The sequence below is a fragment of the Emys orbicularis genome, chromosome 2 (assembly GCF_028017835.1).
Source record: "Emys orbicularis isolate rEmyOrb1 chromosome 2, rEmyOrb1.hap1, whole genome shotgun sequence".
NCBI lineage: Eukaryota > Metazoa > Chordata > Testudines > Emydidae > Emys > Emys orbicularis.
The window spans coordinates 160,971,665-160,994,021 of NC_088684.1; the positions used below are offsets into that span (position 1 = coordinate 160,971,665).

General features: G+C 42.4%; 1 protein-coding gene across 2 annotated transcripts in view; it reads left to right on the forward strand.

The window, feature by feature from the left end:
• CTNND2 (catenin delta 2) overlaps nt 1-22,357 on the forward strand; it is a 535,412-nt gene that overhangs the window by 474,152 nt on the left and 38,903 nt on the right. For both annotated transcript variants that reach the window (XM_065399924.1, XM_065399925.1), the window contains exons 12-13: nt 7,787-7,997; nt 12,825-12,909. In XM_065399924.1, the coding sequence (XP_065255996.1) occupies nt 7,787-7,997; nt 12,825-12,909 (296 nt within the window). The remainder of the gene's footprint in view (nt 1-7,786; nt 7,998-12,824; nt 12,910-22,357) is intronic.

Genomic DNA, 22,357 nt, shown 5'->3' on the forward strand with positions numbered 1-22,357 from the left:
AAGGAGTGGCCTGAGGCCCCAAAGGGACCTGGGGGTCCAGGGGGAGAGGGTTGGGGAAGCGAGTCAGAGGGCCCAAGACAGAGGGCAACCTCCGGAATGAGATATCGCTGTTATGAGTGTGGGGAGTTGGGGCATATAGCAGCCCAGTGCCCCAACAGGGAGGAGCCCATGCAATGTAATCTGGGGGATCCCGGGGAACAATGTGGTCTAATCAGCCTGGTGGGGGTTGCGATGGCCCAACATGAATACACCAGGCCAGTAAAGATGAATGGCATCCAGACCATAGCTTTGGTGGACTCTGGGGGTGCTGTCACTTTGGTCTCAGGGAAATTAGTGGGGCAAGACCAACTGAGCCGGGCCAAGAGCACTGGAGTGACATGTGTCCATGGCACAGTAAATTTCTACCCCACAATTCCAATACGGATTGAGATCCAGGGAAGTACTACCAAGATGACTGCAGGGGTGGTCCCCAAGCTCCCCTACCCAGTCTTAATTGGCAGGGACTTTCCTGGGTTCGAGAGCCTACTCCCGCCCATTGAGTTAGGGAAGGGAAGTAAACCCCGAGCAGAATGTGAGGTGCCCATGGATGATCCTACCACAATTTTTGCTGGGTTTTCCCCAGAGTTATTTTCACCCCCTGGGAAGTCCCGGAAATCCAGACAGGAAAGGAGAGCAGACAAAAGATTAGGAGCCAGGATCTTGGCAGCAAACCAGAAAGCTGCCCTGGTTGGGAGGAAGGCTCGTGGAGACCCAGAGACGGCCCCCAGCACGAGCAGAAGTACCCCCAAAAGAAGGAAGGGAACCCAAGTCAATAGAATCAGGCCAGATTGGTCCCACACGCGAATGTTTTGGGCAGGACCAAGCCGATGACCCACTATATGCAAACGTGAGGGAGGAGGTAGTAGAGGTAAATGGCGTGCCAGTAGAAGGGAAAACCAAAGGCACAGGGCCATACTATATAATCAAGCAGGATCTGTTGTACCGGGTAGTGCCAATACGGGGGGAAGTAGTAGAACAGCTCTTGGTGCCACAGAAGCACACAAGAGCTGTATTAGAATTAGCTCACAGTCATGTGTTTGGGGGACATTTAGGAGCAGACAAGACCCTGGATAGAGTCCTAAGAAGGTTTTACAGGCCGGGGGTACGGGCAGAAGTCCAACACTATTGCACCTCCTGCCCAGAGTGCAAGCTGCATAGTCCCCAACCTCAGTTAAGGGCCCCGTTGGTACCCTTGCCCATAATTGAAGTGCCTTTTGAAAGAATAGCAATGGATCTAGTGGGCCCACTAGAAAGAACAGCCCGGGGCCACCGAAGCATACTTGTCATCCTGGACTACGGTACACGGTACCCCGAAGCCATTCCTCTAAGGAACCCCACGTCCAAGGCAATCGCAAAAGAACTGGTGCAGGTTTTTGCTAGGGTAGGCATCCCTAAGGAGATCCTGACAGATCAAGGGACTCCCTTCATGTCGAGAGTAATGAAAGACTTATGTACCCTGCTCCGCATCCAAGCCTTGCGGACCTCGGTCTATCATCTCCAAACAGATGGTCTGGTTGAGCGATTTAACCGCACTCTCAAGAGTATGATCCGAAAGGTGGTGGCCCAAGACGGAAAAGATTGGGATACCCTCCTACCATATCTGATGTTTGCAATATGAGAAGTTCCCCAAGCCTCTACTGGTTTCTCCCCCTTCGAGCTACTGTATGGACGCCACCCACGTGGCATATTAGACATCACGAAGGAGGAATGGGAGGAACAACCCAACCCAGGGAAGAATGTCATTGCACATGTAGCCCAGATGAGAGAACGAATAGCCCAAGTGACCCCCATAGTACGAGAGCATTTGGAGAAAGCACAAGAGGCCCAACGAACCTACTACAATCGTCGGGCAAAAACACGGAAATTTCAACCAGGAGAACAGGTGCTGGTGCTGGTACCAACAGCAGAAATTAAGCTCCTGGCCAGTTGGCATGGACCCTATGAGATCGTGGAAGCTGTTGGGGAGGTGAATTATAAGGTAAAGCAGCCAGACCGCCGAAGGCCAGAGCAGATCTATCATGTCAACTTACTGAAACCATGGCACGATCAGGAGACGTGCCTGGCCATCCTGCCGGCCAGACCCCAGGCAGATGGCCCACAAGGGCAGGTAAGGATATCCCCCGAATTAGCCCCAGAACAACGAACAGAGGTCATCGAAATGATCCAGCAGAACCAAGATGTGTTCTCCACACAACCAGGCCGTATGACGCTGATCCAACACCACATTGTCACCTGTCCCAGAGCAAGGGTGACCATAAAACCATATCGCATACTGGAGGCAAAAAGAGAAGGAATTAGGGCAGAAGTAAGGAAGATGCTGGAACTTGGAGTGATTGAGGAATCCCACAGCCAGTGGTCCAGCCCTATTGTCTTGGTCCCCAAGCCTGATGGCACCCTGAGGTTTTGTAATGACTTTCGGAAGTTAAATGAGGTATCCCAATTCGATGCCTACCTGATACCACGTGTTGATGAGCTGGTGGATCAGTTAGGCAAGGCCCGATACTTGACCACCTTGGACTTGACAAAAGGCTACTGGCAGATCCCCCTGGCTGAGGATGCCAAGGAAAAAACCGCTTTCTCTACACCTGATGGCCTCTTCCAATATACCATGGGGCGCCCGCAACTTTCCAACGATTGATGGACAGATTACTTCGACCCCATGCCAAGTATGCTTCTGCCTATTTAGATGACGTGGTAATCCATAGTCCTGACTGGGAGACACACCTGGGGAAAGTGGAAGCGGTACTAGATACTCTTAGACAGGCTGGCCTCACTGCTAACCCATCCAAAAGTGCAATAGGGCTGGCCAAGGCCAGATATCTCGGGTATGTAGTCGGAAGGGGCCTGGTGAAGCCCCAGTGGAACAAAGTGGAGGCAATACAGAAATGGCCCCGCCCAATCCGCAAAAAACAAGTCAGAGCATTCTTAGGGATAGTAGGGTACTATCGCCGGTTCATCCCTCACTTCGCCACAAGGGCAGCGCCTCTGACGAACCTGATAAGAGCTCGGGGCCCGGAGCTAGTTAAGTGGACCGAGGAAGCAGAGGAAGCTTTCACAGACCTAAGGACAGCCCTTTGCAGCCATCCAGTGCTCATAGCCCCAAATTTCACAAAGGAATTCATCCTACAAACAGACGCCTCAGAGGTAGGACTTGGGGCCGTCCTTTCACAGATGGTGGGAGATGAGGAGCACCCAATCCTTTACCTCAGCCGAAAGCTCCTGCCCAGGGAGCAACGGTACGCCGTAGTAGAAAAGGAATGCCTAGCAATTAAATGGGCCATGGAGATTCTACGGTACTATCTACTTGGGCGGCAGTTCACCCTTGTGACGGACCACGCCCCACTCCAATGGATGCACACAAATAAGGAGAGGAATGCACGAGTGACTAGATGGTTCCTGTCCCTACAACCTTTTCACTTCCGGATCCAGCATAGAGCCGGCAGCCAACACAGCAACGTGGGCGGCCTATCACGACAACACTGTCTTTCGTCCCAAGTAGCCCAACCCCATGGCGTTGAGCAGGGGAGGGGGATATGTGATACAGGAGGGCCAGGGAGCAGTGGGAAGTGGTAGAAGGGAAGTATATAAACCCTAGGTTAATTAAGGCATGGTTCCCTGTAGACTAGGGAGGATTGCTACAGGTTAATTGGAGCACCTGTAATCAATTAAGGCCCTGTTAGAAACCTAATAAAACCCCCTGCTTCAGGCAGTCAGGGGGAAGGAGGAAGGAGAGAGGACTGGAGCTTGGAGGTGTGCTGTGAGACTTGGAGGAACAGAAAACCGGAGTAAGGGAGACCCCTTCCTCCCTCAGCGTTTAAGGACTGAAGGTACCCCACCCCAGGGGGAAGAGGGTAAGAACCTGCAAGAGTTGAGAGGGGCTGGGACTCAGAGTGAGGAGCAAACCCAGACCCCTCCCCCGCTTCCCTCCTTTACCACCTTCCTGGGCCACTAGTGGGGTCCTCGGTGCCCCAAGAGCAGGGGTAAGAGGTGGTATTTTAGCCCCCCCCACCAAGAAAAGCGCAGGACCCACCATACTATATCGACCATCTTGTCACACTGTGAAGTGTTAATATTGCAGTAATGTTGTTACCATTTTGTTTGTAAAGCACTTTAGAAGCCATGGAGATACAAATGCAATATAAATGTAAGTTTGTTATTGTTGATGAGAGCTGTTCCCTGACCCATTTTGTATCTCAGAGACATGTAATGGATTATTGCCTCTTCATTACAGTTTTTCCACAACCAGCTCATGTGATCTAAATTAATTAATTTGGATTAATTCACACTAGTAATTTTTATACATAGGTATATTTGTTCTTCTCCCGTATATTCATTTAAAATAGCTAATAAATTTTCGGAACAATAAAAATGTAGGAAACGTGTTACAGTATGACTTGTAACAGCCATGCTTGTTAACATCAGGACCTCTCAAATGAGGACTTCAATAATTTTCTGTTTTATTAAATCTGGACTGCTGTTCTTCCGACGTGCGTTGCTGGTTCAAAATAATGTTACTTTACAAAATGAATCAATTCTTTAATATTTTAAACCAGGTTTGGCCTGTCCAACTAGCATGTAAAAATTATTTTATTCATACAGCTGACTGAAATAGCCTTATTTAAAAAGTGAAATGAAACAGAGCCAAATTCTACATTAAGATGCATGCAATTCCCATTGAAGCTGATGGAAACTGCATACACATATTCAAGGGCTGAATTTGATCCGTGGTTTCGTTTTGATATGAATCGACACAAACTCAAGAGTTGAACCTGAATTAAATATTTCCCGAATTATGCACAATTATACTGAAATGAAATCTCTAGCCAGTCAGAAGACAGGGAGGCTGCACCACATCTGATGTATAACTCTATACTGTTCCCCACTCCCACATCCCAGTTCTGTAATTTTCCGCTCACTGATCGATTCTGTATTTGCAGAATAGAAGTACCAGAAACACTAACTAGTGAACTGGACATTGTTCTGAATCCAGTCTCAAATCTGGAATGTTCATGATTAATTATTAGTCATAGTATCGACTTTATTGTATTTATATTCGTTTTCTGCTACACTCGTAACCATGGTACCATTCTGATATGCAGGCATCCAGCGAAACATATATATACATACATTTATGCTTTCTTGTGGTGCAGTGATCCTTGTATTCCTGGCCAATTCCATAGAAAAACTTGCTCAAGGGCAGTCACTGGATATTTTCATACTCAGAATTAAGGACTGCAGTCACTAGCTGCCAAAGAGAGGGCAGCTTTAACATACAGTGCCACACAAGAGCTGAAATCCATGATCTGAAAGAAAGGGGTGCATAAATACACCCCTCTAGTTTAGGTTGAGCAGTTGCTATAGGTAAAAAAAGGAGCTTTGGCATGTCCTGGATGGTTGGTACAGGGAAAGGAAGAGAGAACCTCTAACTAATCTAATTCATCTATTTATGTGATTCTATGATCCTGATCAATGGTAGTATTAGAGGAGTGAAGACTGAAACAAATGGCATAAATAAACAGCCTTTTGCAAATCTACTTTGACAGGCAAGCATGATCTACCATATTCTATGACTATAGTATTCAAGTGACTATAACAGATATGCAACCATTAATTGGCTTGTGTTAAAAGGCATAAATGAATGTAATCAATGTTTTTGTTAATGAAACACTTATTACTGGCTAGAACTACATATTAATATTTGCACACCACATTCTATATGGCTATTCTTTGGCAGATACTATTATAGGTATGTATGGGAAAAAGAACTGCACAGCATTCATATGACCCATTTATGTACTGCATCTGACATTTAAATGAAATTGCTGAAAAATCGAATACTGTGGATTACAATGATGAAATATTAGCTGCACAGAAACAAAAACATTTGAAGTCAAATGTTAAATTCCAAATTGCAACACACTGATAATAAAACAATTGCACACATTTTAGTGTGTTATGCTTCCATTACAAGGAATTTTGTTGCTTGATCAAAAGTAAAGGAGTTTCTGGATCTGACATTGTCACAAAATTAATTTGGTATACTTTGATTTTACTGTGACAGTACATGGATTTTGGTGTGTACTGTATTATTAATGCATTGTTCCAAATGATTGGATAGATTTTCGCCATTGCAGATACTATTGTAAAAAAATAACAATTTATGATGGAAAATCTGACATAAGGACACTCAAAGGGCTAGTCTTCTGCTTCTTTTGATTTTCAGATTCAGACACCAAGAGTTCTGTTTGTAACTTCAGGAGTAAACTTTTTAATAAGCACTTACTATATGCCATTTTATCAGGGCTTGTAAAGTCTGATTGAGAAGATTTCTGATTACATTTCAGGCCAGAAAGTAATATGGATTACTTCCAGTTACTTGTCCTGACAATCGTGTCATTCCCATTTTGAGAGTGAGTGATGTTGTTGAGCTGATTATTTCACCCAAGATCCTGATCCAGCGCTACTGAAGTTGATGGGAATGTGTTCACTGACTTCACTGAGAGTTGGATGTGGGCCCTAGTCTCTTCACTGTTCAGCTTGTCTTCATCTTACAAGAGCGGCTATATTAAACTTTCACCCATACTGGTAATCCCTCCAGAACAGGGCTAAGGCGCTTTGATGTGGCAGTGTGGGGAAGTTCTGCTGCCTGTGCTGTACTTGTCCAGTAGTTACATGGAAAATTTCCTTCTCCAGGACTTCTGGCGTGGTATCTTTCCCATGCACTACATTCGTGCAAGCAACTTTTTAAAGATTTCTGTCTGTATTTAAATATGAAAAAAATTATAATGGAAAATCACAATGACTATGTCCTCCTGCTCAGTTTGATAGAAAATTTAAGTTATAAATGTTAAGTAAGATAATCATAGAATATCAGGGCTGGAAGGGACCTCAGGAGGTTATCTAGTCCAATCCCCTGCTCAGAGTAGGAGCAATCCCCAGACAGCTTTTTGCCCCAGATCCCTAAATGGCCCCTGCAATGATTAAACTCACAACCCTGAGTTTAGCAGGCCAATGTTCAAACCATGAGCTATCCCTGCCCCTGATAAAATATATGGAGATATACCTTTGCTAGATATCAGACTGCAACACAATGCAGAGAAACCTCTCCTCCAAATCACTAATATTCACACAACTCAAACGACAGGAATAACAATAGCTTTTTAAAGCATATTATAAGGTACAATAACATAATTACACCTAGTTAATGTATAGTGAAGCCTGCGTTCCAGAGAAGATCAACTACTCATTCACAAAGAACTCCAATTTGGATGGCTTCACTACCTTTGTACTATCCCTAGTAACTGCTACACATTGATGATTTTATTAGTAGAGATGCATCATCCCAGCCAGCTTGCCTTGGGCTCACGTAAATGGTGTTGCTATCATGGGGTAAGGAAGATATGGACTGGCCAACTTCTGCTGGGCTCTCAAATCTTTGATTTACACTTTCACACGTACTTAGCTTTACTGTACCTGTCTCCTTTGCACAAAGAAAGGATATAACTCACACCCTGAAGCTCTCACTGATATTACTAGGGACTATTAGTAGAGGTCCTAATGGGCAAAATGCTGCTTAAACAAATGTTTGTATAAATACGGCTAATGATAGGATAATACTGACAACAAATTATAGACCTGAAATTATGAAAATGGCACTAACACTGCCTTGTGTGTTTTCCCTGGATCTCCCCCATCATTCTTCCTTTAAATTTCCTCAACATTCTCCCTTCATTTTCTTTCCAAAAAGGCAAGTATGCCATGCGGGATCTGGTCCACCGACTTCCAGGAGGTAACAACAGCAACAGCTCAGCAAGCAAGGCCATGTCGGATGACACCGTTACTGCCATTTGCTGCACTCTGCATGAAGTTATCACTAAAAACATGGAGAATGCCAAGGCCTTACGGGATGCAGGAGGCATTGAGAAGCTGGTTGGCATTTCCAAGAGTAAAGGAGACAAGTATGTTTTGCAAATCACCTCGCACCTTTTGTAACATCTTTAATAGGTGTAATTAGTACTAAATGGGTTTGTCTTGTCTGGTGAAATCGTTAGCTTCATTATTAAGTTTAATCATAAATCACCTTGTGTTAGTAACCATGTGAGATGTTGGAAGGGAGACAGGAAACAAGTAACCCAGTATCAAAGTCCCTGCCAAGGCTCATTTTTTGGCCTGCTTTCACTGGCAACATGCCGCATAGTGAATAATAATTATTTATAATAATGATTGGCATGAAACATTTTATCAACATCAGGTGGTAGCCTGAGCCATTAGGCCCCTGTGTAGTGGGTGATGTGCCATTGGAGTAACCAGGAGGACACTGTGAAAGGATTTGTGCCTCACAAAGGTACTATTCTTCTCCTACTCCCACTTGCTTTGGGAATGCCGGAAGTAAGTAACTTCACCACTTTGCAGGCTGCAGCTTACTCCCCACCATACAACAGTTACTCTGGCTGGCAAGTGGGGGGTGGGGCCTCAGCTCTTTCCACTCCTTCACCCCCCCTTCCCACTCCCTAGCTTGTTAAGAAGTATCAGGCCTTCTGTCTGCTACATTAAATGGCACCGATACATGTAGGAGAAGACTCACACCTAACTATGACGCTATTAGCAATAGCTATGAATGCATTTTTTTTTTCAGAGTCAGTGCACACTGTTGACAAAGAGATCATTGGTTCCTCTCCTTTTGCTGGGAGTGGTTGCCTACAATAGCTTGGTTACAAACAATATACATCAAACTTCCAGAAGTATGGTTGCTTTGCCTGCTGTGGGACCATGTCGTTTGAAAAATGGAAGATTTCACTCTAATGCATAGATCCTTCTATCAGAAGGGGGATGTGTTATCAGCACAGAGGCAGCTGCAGCTTCGGGGCTCTAACGTGGCTCCTCACAGCCAATCTTCAGCCTGAAAGAGGAATCTACGCACTACACCTGGTACTGGAGCAGTGTGCAGGGCTAGGCAATTAATGCATTGCTGACACAATTCAATCTTATTCCCTTTTCTTTTATTATTGTTCTCTCTCCTTTCATGCTTCTCACCCAGTACACTCTCATTATTATAACTCTGTCAGGAATTGATAAGAGTAGCAGCATTACTAATTGTGGTGATTCCAGTTGTGGGAACTGCTCTTGTACTGCTGACTCACCTTAGTAATAAAGCATATAAAATTTTTAGTATAAATAAATTACATATCAAACTAAATGAATTCTTGTTACTAGATCAAATTTACTGCTGGCATAAGCAGGTGCATTTCCATTTTTCTTCAGTAGAATGTGCCCACTCACACCAGTGGGGAATTTGACTCCGAGTTTATCCTTGTATATTAATAAAACTTAAGAAAATCTACAAAAACTGTGTATTTGTCCACCTGTATAGTACTCCAATCGAGATCATTATTACCTAGTGACATTGGGGCTGGAGTTTTCAAAGGAGCCTAAGAGAATTAGCCACCCAACTCCCATTGATTTCAATGGGATTTGGGTCTCCAGTTCTGTTAAGGTCTTGAAAATGTCAGTCTTACAGCATACAGTGAGTCAGATATAACCCCTAACTGCAAATCCAGGGAACCTTACCTTTTGAAAGCCATGTATTTCTAATAGTCTAGGACACGTTGGCTAATATGTGTTTTCAGAATGTCCAAATAATAAATGTAGTGCCCTCCTTTATGAAGTATTTTTAGACCTACTGATGAAAAACACTATATAAGAGCTAGATATGATTATTTTTATTGATTTTGTAGTTGTAGAACAAGAAAATCTATCAGCCCATGATACCAGCTCCTCACCTAATACAGGAGTTTATACTCACCTTTCAGAAACATGAGAGTTTTATACCATTCTTTCTATCTTTTTCATTTCTTTCATAGAGGTTCCATTATTTCAAATAATAATTGTAGGAAGAATATCTTGCCAACCTGTTACTTAAATTAGTGAAGTTGCACAGTTTAACAGAATGCAACATTGTGTTAAATTGTAAAATATGAAATCTGTTAACAAGACCAACTGTTACTAGCCTCAGAAGAACCATTTATTGTTGCTTCCAGTATAATCACTGTCATATTAAAAAAATCAATATGCACTGTGTCTGCTTCCAGCAGAAGTCACCAAAGCTTTAACCCAGTGGAACAAAAACTCTGTTTCATGAGAAGGCAAGTCAAAAACTCTTTAACCTTAAAAGTTGTTACAATAGAATTTATAGAGACAAGGTAGATAAGGTAATATATTTTATTGGACCAACTTCTGCTGGTGAGAGAGACAAGCTTTCGAACTTACACAGAGCTTTTCTTCAGGTCTGGAGACAGTAGTTGGTCCAATAAAAGATATCTCATCCACCTTGTCTCTTTAATATCCTGGGACCAGGGCCGGCTGCAGGCACCAGCTGAGCAAGCTGGTGCTTGGGGCGGCAGATTGTTCGAGGCGGCATTCCGCCCAATCCTAGGGCGGCACGGCCGCTTTTTTTTTTTTTTTTTCTTCCCGCTCCGGCCGCCCTGTAGGGGGCGGCGGCGCGGAGGACCGGAGCGCCGTGCAGGGCAGTCCTCTTCCTTCCCTCCCCGCCGACCGGAGCGGAGCCCTCGTGGCAGGCGGCAGGAGGTGGCGCAGCGGGAGGGGCCGCGTGGCAGCGCCCCTGCTGTAGCCCTGGCCGCCCCCTTCTCTCTCTCTCCCGCCCGCTCCCTCTCCCTCCCCCCCCCCAGCCGATCCCCCTGCACCCGCGCTCTGGCCGTGCCGCAGGGTTTTTTTTTTTTTGTTTTTTTTTTGCTTGGGGCGTCCAAAAAGCCAGAGCCGGCCCTGCCTGGGACCAACACAACTACAACAACACTACCTATAATAGGATTTATAGAGATTTTAATGGATAGATTTCAATTTGTCATCTGTAACACTATTATATTCCCATCCATCCAGATGCTCTTCAAAGAACTGGAACCCACAAAATTGCATTATCCTGGACTGATGAGGAAATTTTGCCATAGTTAGTGTATTTCAATACAAAACTTAAATATTAATGCCTCTTACATTGTGTGCAGCATGTGTTCCTCCAAATATGGAGCCAGAGTGCACCTGGCTCCTTTGTGGGTCCACAACTGAAGTAGAGGACATGAAGGTCCTTCCCTTTCCCTCTCATCCCATGCTTTCTGCACAGGGGTAGGACACAATCACAGTAGTGCAAGGACTATCTGCTCTAGTGTCTGTAAAGAGCCCACAGCCCTAGTCCTCTCTCCTCTACAGTTGTGTAGCAGAACTGGCATCCATGGGATCAGATTGGCCAAATGCAATGGATCTCACTGCTCTTGGCCTCCCCTTAGTATTAACAGCATGACTGGCACTGTTACCACATTGGTCATTCCCTACTCCCAGTACCCCACTAGCAGCTAAAGATGGGTAAATAATGAAAACAATGATGCTTGAAAGTGTTCATCAAATTCTTATCAACTCATGAACTAGTCACCCAGTTCTATTTGCAGGACGAATAATAGAGATGGGCAGAATCAACAAATAATGTACTAGGAAAATATTGTGGAAAACAACTGACTAAACATTAACATTATCTTACCAGCTCTGCTGACAATGCAATTGTGACCCTTCTCATGTGTGTCGCAAAGTGAATAGCGGCAGTTACCACTACCCACACTGGAACCAGACGAGTAATACATGCTGCCAACACCAGTACCACCTGCGTCTTTTTCACCACCAGTTGTGCCCTTTTCACAGGGAAACACCAAGCACAAGTGTGACTGTTCTCCAACTACTTCATGCAGGCTCTAATCCCTTGTAATTTTGTTTTGGGGCTCTGCTGTTTTATGTTTGCTGAGGGGATGAGGTTAGTCACGTGATGTGGACTTTCTGCATAGTCACATATTTATCCTATGTTATCCTCCCTGGCCCTTCTCTTTGGGTTTAAGACATCTGCTCCCTAAACAGAAGGGAACATTTGGCTCTAATTCCTTGAAATAATTATTCAGATCTCCTGGGGAAAGACTCCAGAAGGAGGAGGAGTACATGTGAAGTTAATTATGTCTTTTTATATAGGCTTAGAGTGCAGTCATTAATAGGTTACTGTTGTCAGTGTTTCAGAACATAAGTCCAAATTTGGGTTCCAGATGAATTTTATTTAGTCACAAAGCACTGATTATTCTGTGTATTTATGATCTATTATATTTCTGCTTCCTGCCCCCAACCCCCTCCCATCTTAAAACAGTGCTCATCACCTGGCTAGTTCCTCTGTTTCCTCTGACCATCTGGTAGAAGGCATTGGTGCAGTGAGTACTCACTCATCTGTTCCTTGAAGTGCTTAAAGTCTACCAGCCCAGGAGAAAGAAACCAAAGCCCTGTACTCTTGTCCTTCATGCCACTGCACACAGGGCTGTAGCCAAGCCACCTCTCCAGAAACAATTTGTCCAATTTTTGCTCTCTGCAGCTTTCTCTCTCTCTACCTTCCCCACTACCCACCCTATCAGTTAGCCAGTTCAGCAGTTACTCTCCATCTTGACAGAATTCTCTTGTTCTCATGTTCCCAATGAGAATCCTTGCTTCTCATTCACCGTACAGCGCAAGTGTGTATTGGTTTTGTTCCTCTTCCAATACTAGTAATATGGACATGAAGAGTGTGTTTGTCAGTCAGTAAAATGTTAGTATCCAAACTACTTGAATGTAAAGCTCTTAGAATATACTTATAGAACTGGTGAATAGCAGAACTCCACTTGAGAGTTTCAATCCTTTGTAATTGACTCACAAATCAGCATTAATTGAGCCTGGGATTTAACAGTCTCTCTCTCTCTTTTTTTTTAATGTAATAGGCACTCACCAAAAGTGGTGAAAGCAGCATCTCAGGTCCTAAATAGCATGTGGCAGTACAGAGACCTGAGAAGTCTCTACAAGAAGGTAAGATTTTCTTCAGATTTTAGATCTTCTGTACAGTTTACCCACTTTGGGGGCTGAAGGAACATGATACCAAAATACTTTCTTTGATCTGTTAATGGGCCCATCTGAATCCCAACTGCCCAATGTTTAGGAGGTTCAGATCTGGTGTTTTTGCATGTTCCCGTGTCTAATTTTAATTCCTTAAATAGAAATGGTCCATAAAGCATGTGTTTTTTTTGTTATTGTTTGGGGGAGGTTTTTTTTTCTTAAATGAATTTTAGTTCTTATGAAAAGTGCTGGAGTTGACAGTCCTGGAGAGTGAAGTCCTCTGTTCACAGAACCAGTACAGCATGGTCAGCAGTGGTGCAAGCTGCCTCTCCTCAGCCTTTCCTATCAGTGCATCTCAATCCTATCCTGCAGAGACAACCATAGGGGTGAGTGTGAGATTCCCAGCTCCTTCAATTCCTGGCCTCTCTGCTGAGACCACCAATGCCAGTTCCTTCAGTGGTGATGCTTTTATGATATGGACATTGGTACCCCTGGAACTGGATAGAGACCTGTTTATTTCACATCCATCAAATCGACAGCTTTCATGCACTAGCAACACAAGCTTGATTCAGAGGCAGTCTAGAGGTGAAAGGCAGTGGCTCCCATTATCATTCTCATAAGGCTGCCTGCCTCCTCTTTTGTGTAAATTATAGTACTATTACTACGAACAACATGTTTAAAATTAACTATTTAAAAATGAACTTCTTATATGTATAAATGATAGGTGATGGTATAACAAGCTCCTATCACAGAATACTTGTAAATGGACACACATTGAAGTGTGTGTGTAAATGTGGTGTGTGTACGTGTGTACACATATCTATCAATGGCAGTCTCAGACCACTTCCTAGTACTCACGATTTCACATCACAAAGATTACCACCACAGTTGCCTCTAATTGGCACCTTTCTTTGTAGTCTAAGCAAAAAGACCAGGCATTTAATTCCATTCCCAGTCGAGGGTGAGGCAAATTAATGGTGGAGTGTGAGGATGCTCACAGTGCCATTGCCTGTGCTGTATGTATTGTATAGCTGAAAAGAGTCGAGTAACGTGAACTCTGTGCCTCAATCTGCTCACATTGAGTCTGGGGTTTGAAATTTGCACACCTGAGCTCCTGTTTGAGAAAGTTTGGCAAACAGGCCTTGTTTGAGAGGCGGGTGTGAACAGCAGTGAGGATAGGGTCCCGCTGAAAAGACAGCACATCTGGGATGTGGGGATGAACTGATTCTCTGCATGGTGTGGAGAGATACCCCTTTGCGGGTAAAGTTTGTTGTGCTTACAGGGGCTGACTAGTTTCTTAACCTTTGAACTATTTTGCAGGATTCATTTTGTTAATCCCTTCATGAGCTAACTCTGGCAGGGTAAAATGGAGGTCAGTCTCCCAGGCAGTTAATCTAATACCTTTCCCAAGCACTAAGCTAATTTAACAAAATAATTATTTAGTCTTCTTATGTCTCTACAACTTGCTACCATACATTGTATAATAATTTAGTACAGAAAATGTCATTTCTTTTAACCAAATGCTTCTATGAATTAACTTAACTAAAAATGTTACTGTGCATAAACAGACGGGTATGTATTTTTAATGTTTATAAAGTTAGTACACAATATAAGGAATGATTTTTATGTAGAATGAATCAAGAAAAACACTTTGCGAAAGGAGCTACTTCCTTTGCTTCCTTCACATTAGTACATTGAATACTTAGCTGTATCCTAGAACATAAGAACATAAGAACATAAGAAAGGCCGTACCGGGTCAGACCAAAGGTCCGTCTAGCCCAGTATCCTGTCTACCGACAGTGGCCAATGCCAGGTGCCCCAGAGGGAGTGAACCTAACAGGCAATGATCAAGTGATCTCTCTCCTGCCATCCATCTCCACCCTCTGACAGACAGAGGCTAGGGACACCATTCCTTACCCGTCCTGGCTAATAGCCATTAATGGACTTAACCACCATGAATTTATCCAGTTCTCTTTTAAACTCTGTTATAGTCCTAGCCTTCACAACCTCCTCAGGTAAGGAGTTCCACAAGTTGACTGTGCGCTGCGTGAAGAAGAACTTCCTTTTATTTGTTTTAAACCTGCTGCCTATTAATTTCATTTGATGACCCGTAGTTCTTGTATTATGGGAATAAGTAAATAACTTTTCCTTATCCACTTTCTCCACATCACTCATGATTTTATATACCTCTATCATATCCCCCCTTAGTCTCCTCTTTTCCAAGCTGAAGAGTCCTAGCCTCTTTAATCTCTCCTCATATGGGACCCGTTCCAAACCCTTAATCATTTTAGTTGCCCTTTTCTGAACCTTTTCTAGTGCCAGTATATCTTTTTTGAGATGAGGAGACCACATCTGTACACAGTATTCGAGATGAGGGCGTACCATCGATTTATATAAGGGCAATAATATATTCTCAGTCTTATTCTCTATCCCCTTTTTAATGATTCCTAACATCCTGTTTGCTTTTTTGACCGCCTCTGCACACTGCGTGGATATTTTCAGAGAACTATCCACGATGACTCCAAGATCTTTTTCCTGACTTGTTGTAGCTAAATTAGCCCCCATCATATTGTATGTATAGTTGGGGTTATTTTTTCCAATGTGCATTACTTTACATTTATCCACATTAAATTTCATTTGCCATTTTGTTGCCCAATCACTTAGTTTTGTGAGATCTTTTTGAAGTTCTTCACAGTCTGCTTTGGACTTAACTATCTTTAGCAGTTTTGTATCATCTGCAAACTTTGCCACCTCACTGTTTACCCCTTTCTCCAGATCATTTATGAATAAGTTGAATAGGATCGGTCCGAGGACTGACCCTTGGGGAACACCACTAGTTACCCCTCTCCATTCTGAGAATTTACCATTAATTCCTACCCTTTGTTCCCTGTCTTTTAACCAGTTCTCAATCCATGAAAGGACCTTCCCTTTTATCCCATGGCAGCTTAATTTACATAAGAGCCTTTGGTGAGGGACCTTGTCAAAGGCTTTCTGGAAATCTAAGTACACTATGTCCACTGGATCCCCGTTGTCCACATGTTTGTTGACCCCTTCAAAGAATTCTAATAGATTAGTAAGACACGATTTCCCTTTACAGAAACCATGTTGACTATTGCTCAACAGTTTATGTTTTTCTGTGTGTCGGACAATTTGGGCCTATGGCATTTTCTTTTTTTTACAATGTTTAAAAAAAAGTTATATAAAACAAGAGAGTTCCTAAGATCTCTATTACATAAGCAATAATATTTGTCATGCAATATGGGTTTAAATAGTCAAGACAATTATTTTCTCCCACTAACGCTTCTGTATTGGCAATAATGAATGAATACAGCTTCTGCTGGCTGTGCGATATGGTCAGCACTTTGTGCTTTCACACTCTGGCAGGGATTTTTCTCACACTGCAGCTAAATCCAATTGTGCAGGTGTCTGAAATTCATTAGTATGCCCTAAAAATATCTATCTCATTATTCCCAAGTAATCACTAGCATATAAGAGAGGCTGGAATAGAAGCATGATTCTGTTTTATGACTTGGGTCAGTTACAAGCCTAACATTAACTTTAAGGAAATGCAGCAGTATTTGTCCTGCTGCTTGAGGGATAGTATATCCAAAGTTTGATATAGTTTTACAGCAGCATATGTTGACACTGTACTAAACAGAGGAAAGAATGATATGAATAGAAGTATTATCATTTGCATTACTGAAGTAGACCAGAATATTGATTTGTCACTGTTGTTGGTATAAAAGTAGCCAATACATTTGTCCCACAGATTTGTTCATGTCAGGGGAAAAACATGAAAGCTTATTACATTTTTGTAATTCTGCTTAGCACTATGGGCTTTATTCACTGTCTCTGGCAAAACCCAAACTGAAAGTGCCCAGTGACAGAAAGTCCAGCCAGAGGTGGGGAGCATAATGTTACAAGCTGCCTATAACTTCCACTCTGTTGGGGGGCCAGGAGCCAGCCAGTGCTACCCAAGAAGTGTGTAGGGCTGGCTCAGGAAAGTGCACAGCAAGGGCATGCAGATGTACTGATCCAGTGTCTCTCTCAGGCAGCCTCTGCCCGTGAAGCCTCTAGACTCCTGGCTGTAAACTGAAGCTCCTTCCAGCTAGTGGAAGCCTGATATTGTCACTTGCCCTTTGCGGCGGTGCATGCCTCCTCCATAGCACAGCTGTTCTAATATATGTGGGGGGATGTAGACTGCAGCCTCCAACAGGGCTGAAGCAAGCACTTTGATTTTAACCAAGGCTATAGTACTAATAGGTACACAGTGAAACCGGGTTAAGCAACCTCTCAAGGGACTGGCAAAAATCAGTTTCAGAAATGAGGGGTCTTCTAATAAAAGTACAGCAGAATTGTACTCTGTATGTTTGGGGTGTTCTCTTAAGATAGGAGGTTGCCTGAAAAGGGTGGCTGTTTGCACAAGTTTCACTTCGTTTCTCATTGACTGAAAAACATTTCCTGTCTTTAGAGGCCAAAAACAATTTCTCAGTTATTGTTTGAAAAACCCACACTGATTAAATCAACACAGACAAAGGCACTTCATCCAGGCTATAAGGCATTTTTCTGAGAACAGAAGTAAAAACATTCCAGGAGAAGGAAGGGGTGGGACAAAGGGAATTATTTAGGGGTAAAATAAGCCACACCAGAGACAGGGGGAAAGAGCACTTCTCAGTGAGAGAAGGCAAGGATGTTCATGCATACACAGACCCAGACTGCAACTTGTTCATGTCATTTCTTGAGGCTTTGCAGAAAAGGTAATCTAGCCCATGGACTGTGTATCCCCAATGAGTGCAATGGAGCTCAGACAGCTAGCACCTCATTTGTATGAGCTCTCCTTCCCATGAGCTTCTTCACAAGGGCCTGATTCAGTGCACATTGACATCAATGGAAAATACGTATTGAGTTTAATGGGCCCTTGGATCAGGCCTCAAGGCAGGATTTTTTCTTTCTGGCCTTTACTGTGGATTAGGCCAGTCTGTAGCAGAACTGGCATCTGAGGACTCTTTGGGGGCATTTAATGTCTGGAAAGCTGGGGATGTCTTTTGCTGGATCAGGCCCATAATACTAACGTATTAGTGCTAATATAGGAAGAGCTTCACCTTGCTTGGAATTGTCTGGATTTTCTTCTCAAATAGCCTTTGCTTGTTTAAACAGAATGCTAAGATAGCGAACCTGGTTGGCTCAGAGGGTGGGTAGAGAGAAATTGAGCCTCTCAGTTCAAGATGGGAGATGGTTCTCTGTTGACCTGGGCTAGATTTCAAACTTGTCACAACCTGGCAGTGGTTTGATTTTCTGTGGGAAGTTAATTGATGGTCTCAGGCTATAAAACCCTCTCACATTCACTACTGTCACTATTTGGCATCTCGGTGGATGGGGTACTGTGTTGTGGGAAATAAAACCAGGTGTGCACACATTATACTAGCTTGTGCACGGCACTAGCAGAGCTCTGTAACAGTTTGTGCACTACACTGACTGATTCTAACCACTGTGCTGGCTTCTCCACTCAACAGCAGCTGTATGGTAACTTTAAAGGGACACACCAGAATGGTTAGCAGGCTTATCAGGACAGCCCAGAATGGAAAAGGTACAAAGAGTCAATTTCAAGTCAGAGTTCAGACACATGGCTGGGATGCACTGTTGCCTCCCTTGATGCACTTGTAGGACTTCACTCTCCAGGGCAGTTAATCCAGCACTATATTAACAAAGCCTGACAAGAACATTTTATCCAAAATTCTCTCCAGCTCTTACAATTCAAAAAAGAGGAAGCCGTCAAAACCAAGATGAAATGATGATCTTAGTCTTGGGGTTAAAGGGTTACCTTCCTCAATGCCCTGTGTGAGAGTTCTATTCTCCCTAACATCAACAGGCAACTGCTACTGTTCTACAAAAAGCTACTACTGGGCTGTTTTGCTCCAGTTGCCTGATTCTCAGCTTCTCCTGTTGTCTCTGAATTTGATAGTTCCTTAGAAAACGGGAGGCAGACCAAGCCATCGGCTGTCAACACAACAAGGGAAAGGGGGAGTGATGCAGAAAGATTAAAATTGTGCTCTCTTTCCTAAAGAACTTTCTGTAGGGCTCCAGTTTCTACCAGAAAGATTAATTCTCTTCTGGTCCTGCCACCCATAACCCTTTCGTTTCCTCCTTGGGAAAACCACCTGAAAAAGAACTTGCACCAAGACAGGGTGCCATGGGAAAGTTCCAAGGAAACAAAGTCTAAGTAACCCAGCAGAGTGACTGACTCAGATAGAATCCCAGACTGAAAAGTATACTTAAAGATGAGGCCAGCACTAGTTAATCCCATAGAAAAGATGTTTTCAGGGATCACATTTTTATTAACTAAAGATTAATTAAATTCTCACTGTAGTTGACCATCAGTGGAGAAAACATTTCTCCTAAAATAACTCCAAATTTAAGCATTTCCATTGTTCTCTGTTCTACGCAGTAAGGCCTACATTTTCAAAAATGGCTACTAATTGTGGTTGCTTCCATTTTTCAGTGCTCCACCTGAGTCACCTAAGGCCTGATTTTTAGAAGTGCTGAGTGCTCACAACTTCAATTGATTGAAATTAATGGACTCAATTGCTTGGCACTTCTGAAAACCACGGCATTAAGTGTGTCAAGGTGGACATCGAAAAATTAGGGGACACCTTTGAAAATATAGCTACATCTGGGAAAGAGCAAATCCTCATTTGTTGCAGCTCAGATTTTTTTCTCCATCTTCATTTTTCAAGCAAAGAACCAACTACTCTTAAATAAAAGCAGCTTGAGAATTTTCATGAAGTTAGCAAATAAAAATTCTCAGATCTTTAGACAAAAGGTACATGTAAAAAGATAACTAAATAATCCAACCTGAACAATAATGTACTTCCTAAAAACAAGCTTCAAGTTGTATTAAGTGTTTATGATACTAAAGAACTGGAGAGACTGTCATGAAGAGAATGTTTTCTATGAATTGCATCATTTGACCCAATCATTTAAGCTCCAGCACAATGTCTTTACACTGTATTATGTCTTTCAGGATATAAGTGGGAAATCACAATAAATTCTTAGAAATTATAGTTTTTCATTCATAATTGTGGATTTCTGTGTTGCATAGGATAATACCAATGTTTGTCCCTGTCACCCACTTTAACAATAAAATTGCAGTCATCATATCCATTTGAAAGCAGAGTGGTTACTAAAGGCAGTTGACCTTCACCACGTACTGTGCTATTACACAATCGGGAGAATATTGTGACAGATATTTAATGAAGCCTAAATAGACACTCTGAAGATTGGCCTTGTCTGTCATTGGCTGAACAAGATTTTAAAAATTGCCTAAGCCTAATCAAACAGTTAAGCCAGGCAGGATCTAAAAGAAGAGTCTCTTTTCATGTGAGTTTCAGAATAATGCAGCTGTAAACTGCTAAAAGTTCATTGAAAATTGCCAGAGAGACACTTCAAAATTCCTGGCAACTGGTTTTAAAATCTGAAGTTCTTTTCTAAGTAAAATAAATCTGTTTGCCCTTTTGATATATTAAATGCATTATGCTGTGATACAATGGAACATTGACTATGGCCTAATTGGAAGAAAATCCAAATGATAACGTCTACGTCCTTGAGAGATGTATTCTCTTTAGATGAAATTCTCTCCAGTGCCAGGGCCTTTGTATCACTTAAGCACCACATTAAAGACTTAAGCCCCAACCAGCGCATAAATATTACCATCAAAAGTACTGTTTGATGGGACTACATATGTGCTTAAAATTATTCATGAGCATATACAAGCATTTTGCTGGATCGGGCCTATAATTGGAGCATCAGTGGGCTGGGGGAAAGCATTTTCACTGAGGTGAATGTCAACCTTTTAAGATGAACTGGTATAAGGTAACCTATATCTGTCTATAATTTAATTAAAACTGCAATAGCTTTATAGAGAAGACATTGTCTAGAGCCCATTTCTATATCACTGTGAAAATGCAGCTACCTGATTAAATAAATGATTGATTGATTAATTGATTTATGGCAGCGGGCGGCCCCAGGCTTCAGAGTGGCTGAGGACAGAGGATTTTCACCTTCCCATCATTCTGGGTCATGGCACGCTCAGCGTACTCTCTCGCAGAGCCAAGAAACCAGAATCTATTCCCAAACCCAGGTATTCTGGCTGTCATCTGACCAGTCTTGAATTGTGATGTTTAATGCATACTAAGATTTGCTCCCAGAAGAGCTATGGAGAACACATTTAACTCTATAATAAATTGCTACTATAGAATTAAAAAAATACGTATGATACATTTTAATTTAGTGTACCTTATGCACTGTAGGCCAAATCCTGCTCTCTTTACTTACAAAAGTAGACCCATGAATTTCAGTGGCACTGACACATGACCAAAGTCCTGTATGAACATTGCACATTGGAGAGAGGGAGAAATAAGCTCGGTCTAGTTAGCTCCCTTTAAAGCTATCCATCATTCACATACGTATCTGTTGATTATTTACACCTTTTGATCAGAAATGCACTTATTGCTAAATACTGTATTTCAGTTAGCAAATGAAATACTTTTTGTCAAGCACTTCTTTTGTGATCCAAGCACACTTTAAAAAAAAAAAAAATCAGTACATTTCATTATGGGAACAAAATTAATCAAGTTAATCTATTCTGTCGATAAAATGAATGTGTTCAAAGTATCAACAAAGTTCTTGATAAAATGTAACTATCCTGTGCTAACAACAGGACAAGTAGATTTCATACAGACATAATTAACACCAATGAGCCTCAGCCTGATGAGGCTCAGCCTGATGTAGCAGAACGAATCATTTTCTTATAAGGACACTATTCAGCTTTTAGATATCAAAATTCCATTCCCTTAACTGCTCCTTTCTTTTGATTTACCCTGACACCCTTCCTTTTTCTGCTAAAATGCTACTGTGTGGAGTTGTTGCAAGAGAAAACAATAACTGCTACATCTTCTGTAGACATCACACAAGCAAACCTGTGAACAAGTGTTGTGGTATAGACATAGCAAGCACTTACAGATTTGTTTGTTAGTCACACAGGGCATAGCAGTTATGCTTTTTTTAATACAAAAGAATTTCATTTCAGTCATGCAATCAATGACATAAACGTATAGGCTTTGCCTTTAACAATTCCTATCTTATCTGTCTTTTCAAATAACATTCCTGCCAGTCCTTCTTACTCCCTTTTACTTTTACTAACAATATTAGAAAGAGAAGGGACAGCCATTATTTTATTATCACTTTTTTTATCATTTAACATGGCTTAAAGTAACCATTACCAGCATGAAACAATCTATTAAATACTGTACAATTCCTAGTATGTAAATAAATAGTTCTCATGATGGGCTAAAGCTGAGCACTAGATGAATTACAAAAGGTACCATATATTGACCCAATACTCCACTGCCTTGCACCTATGTCA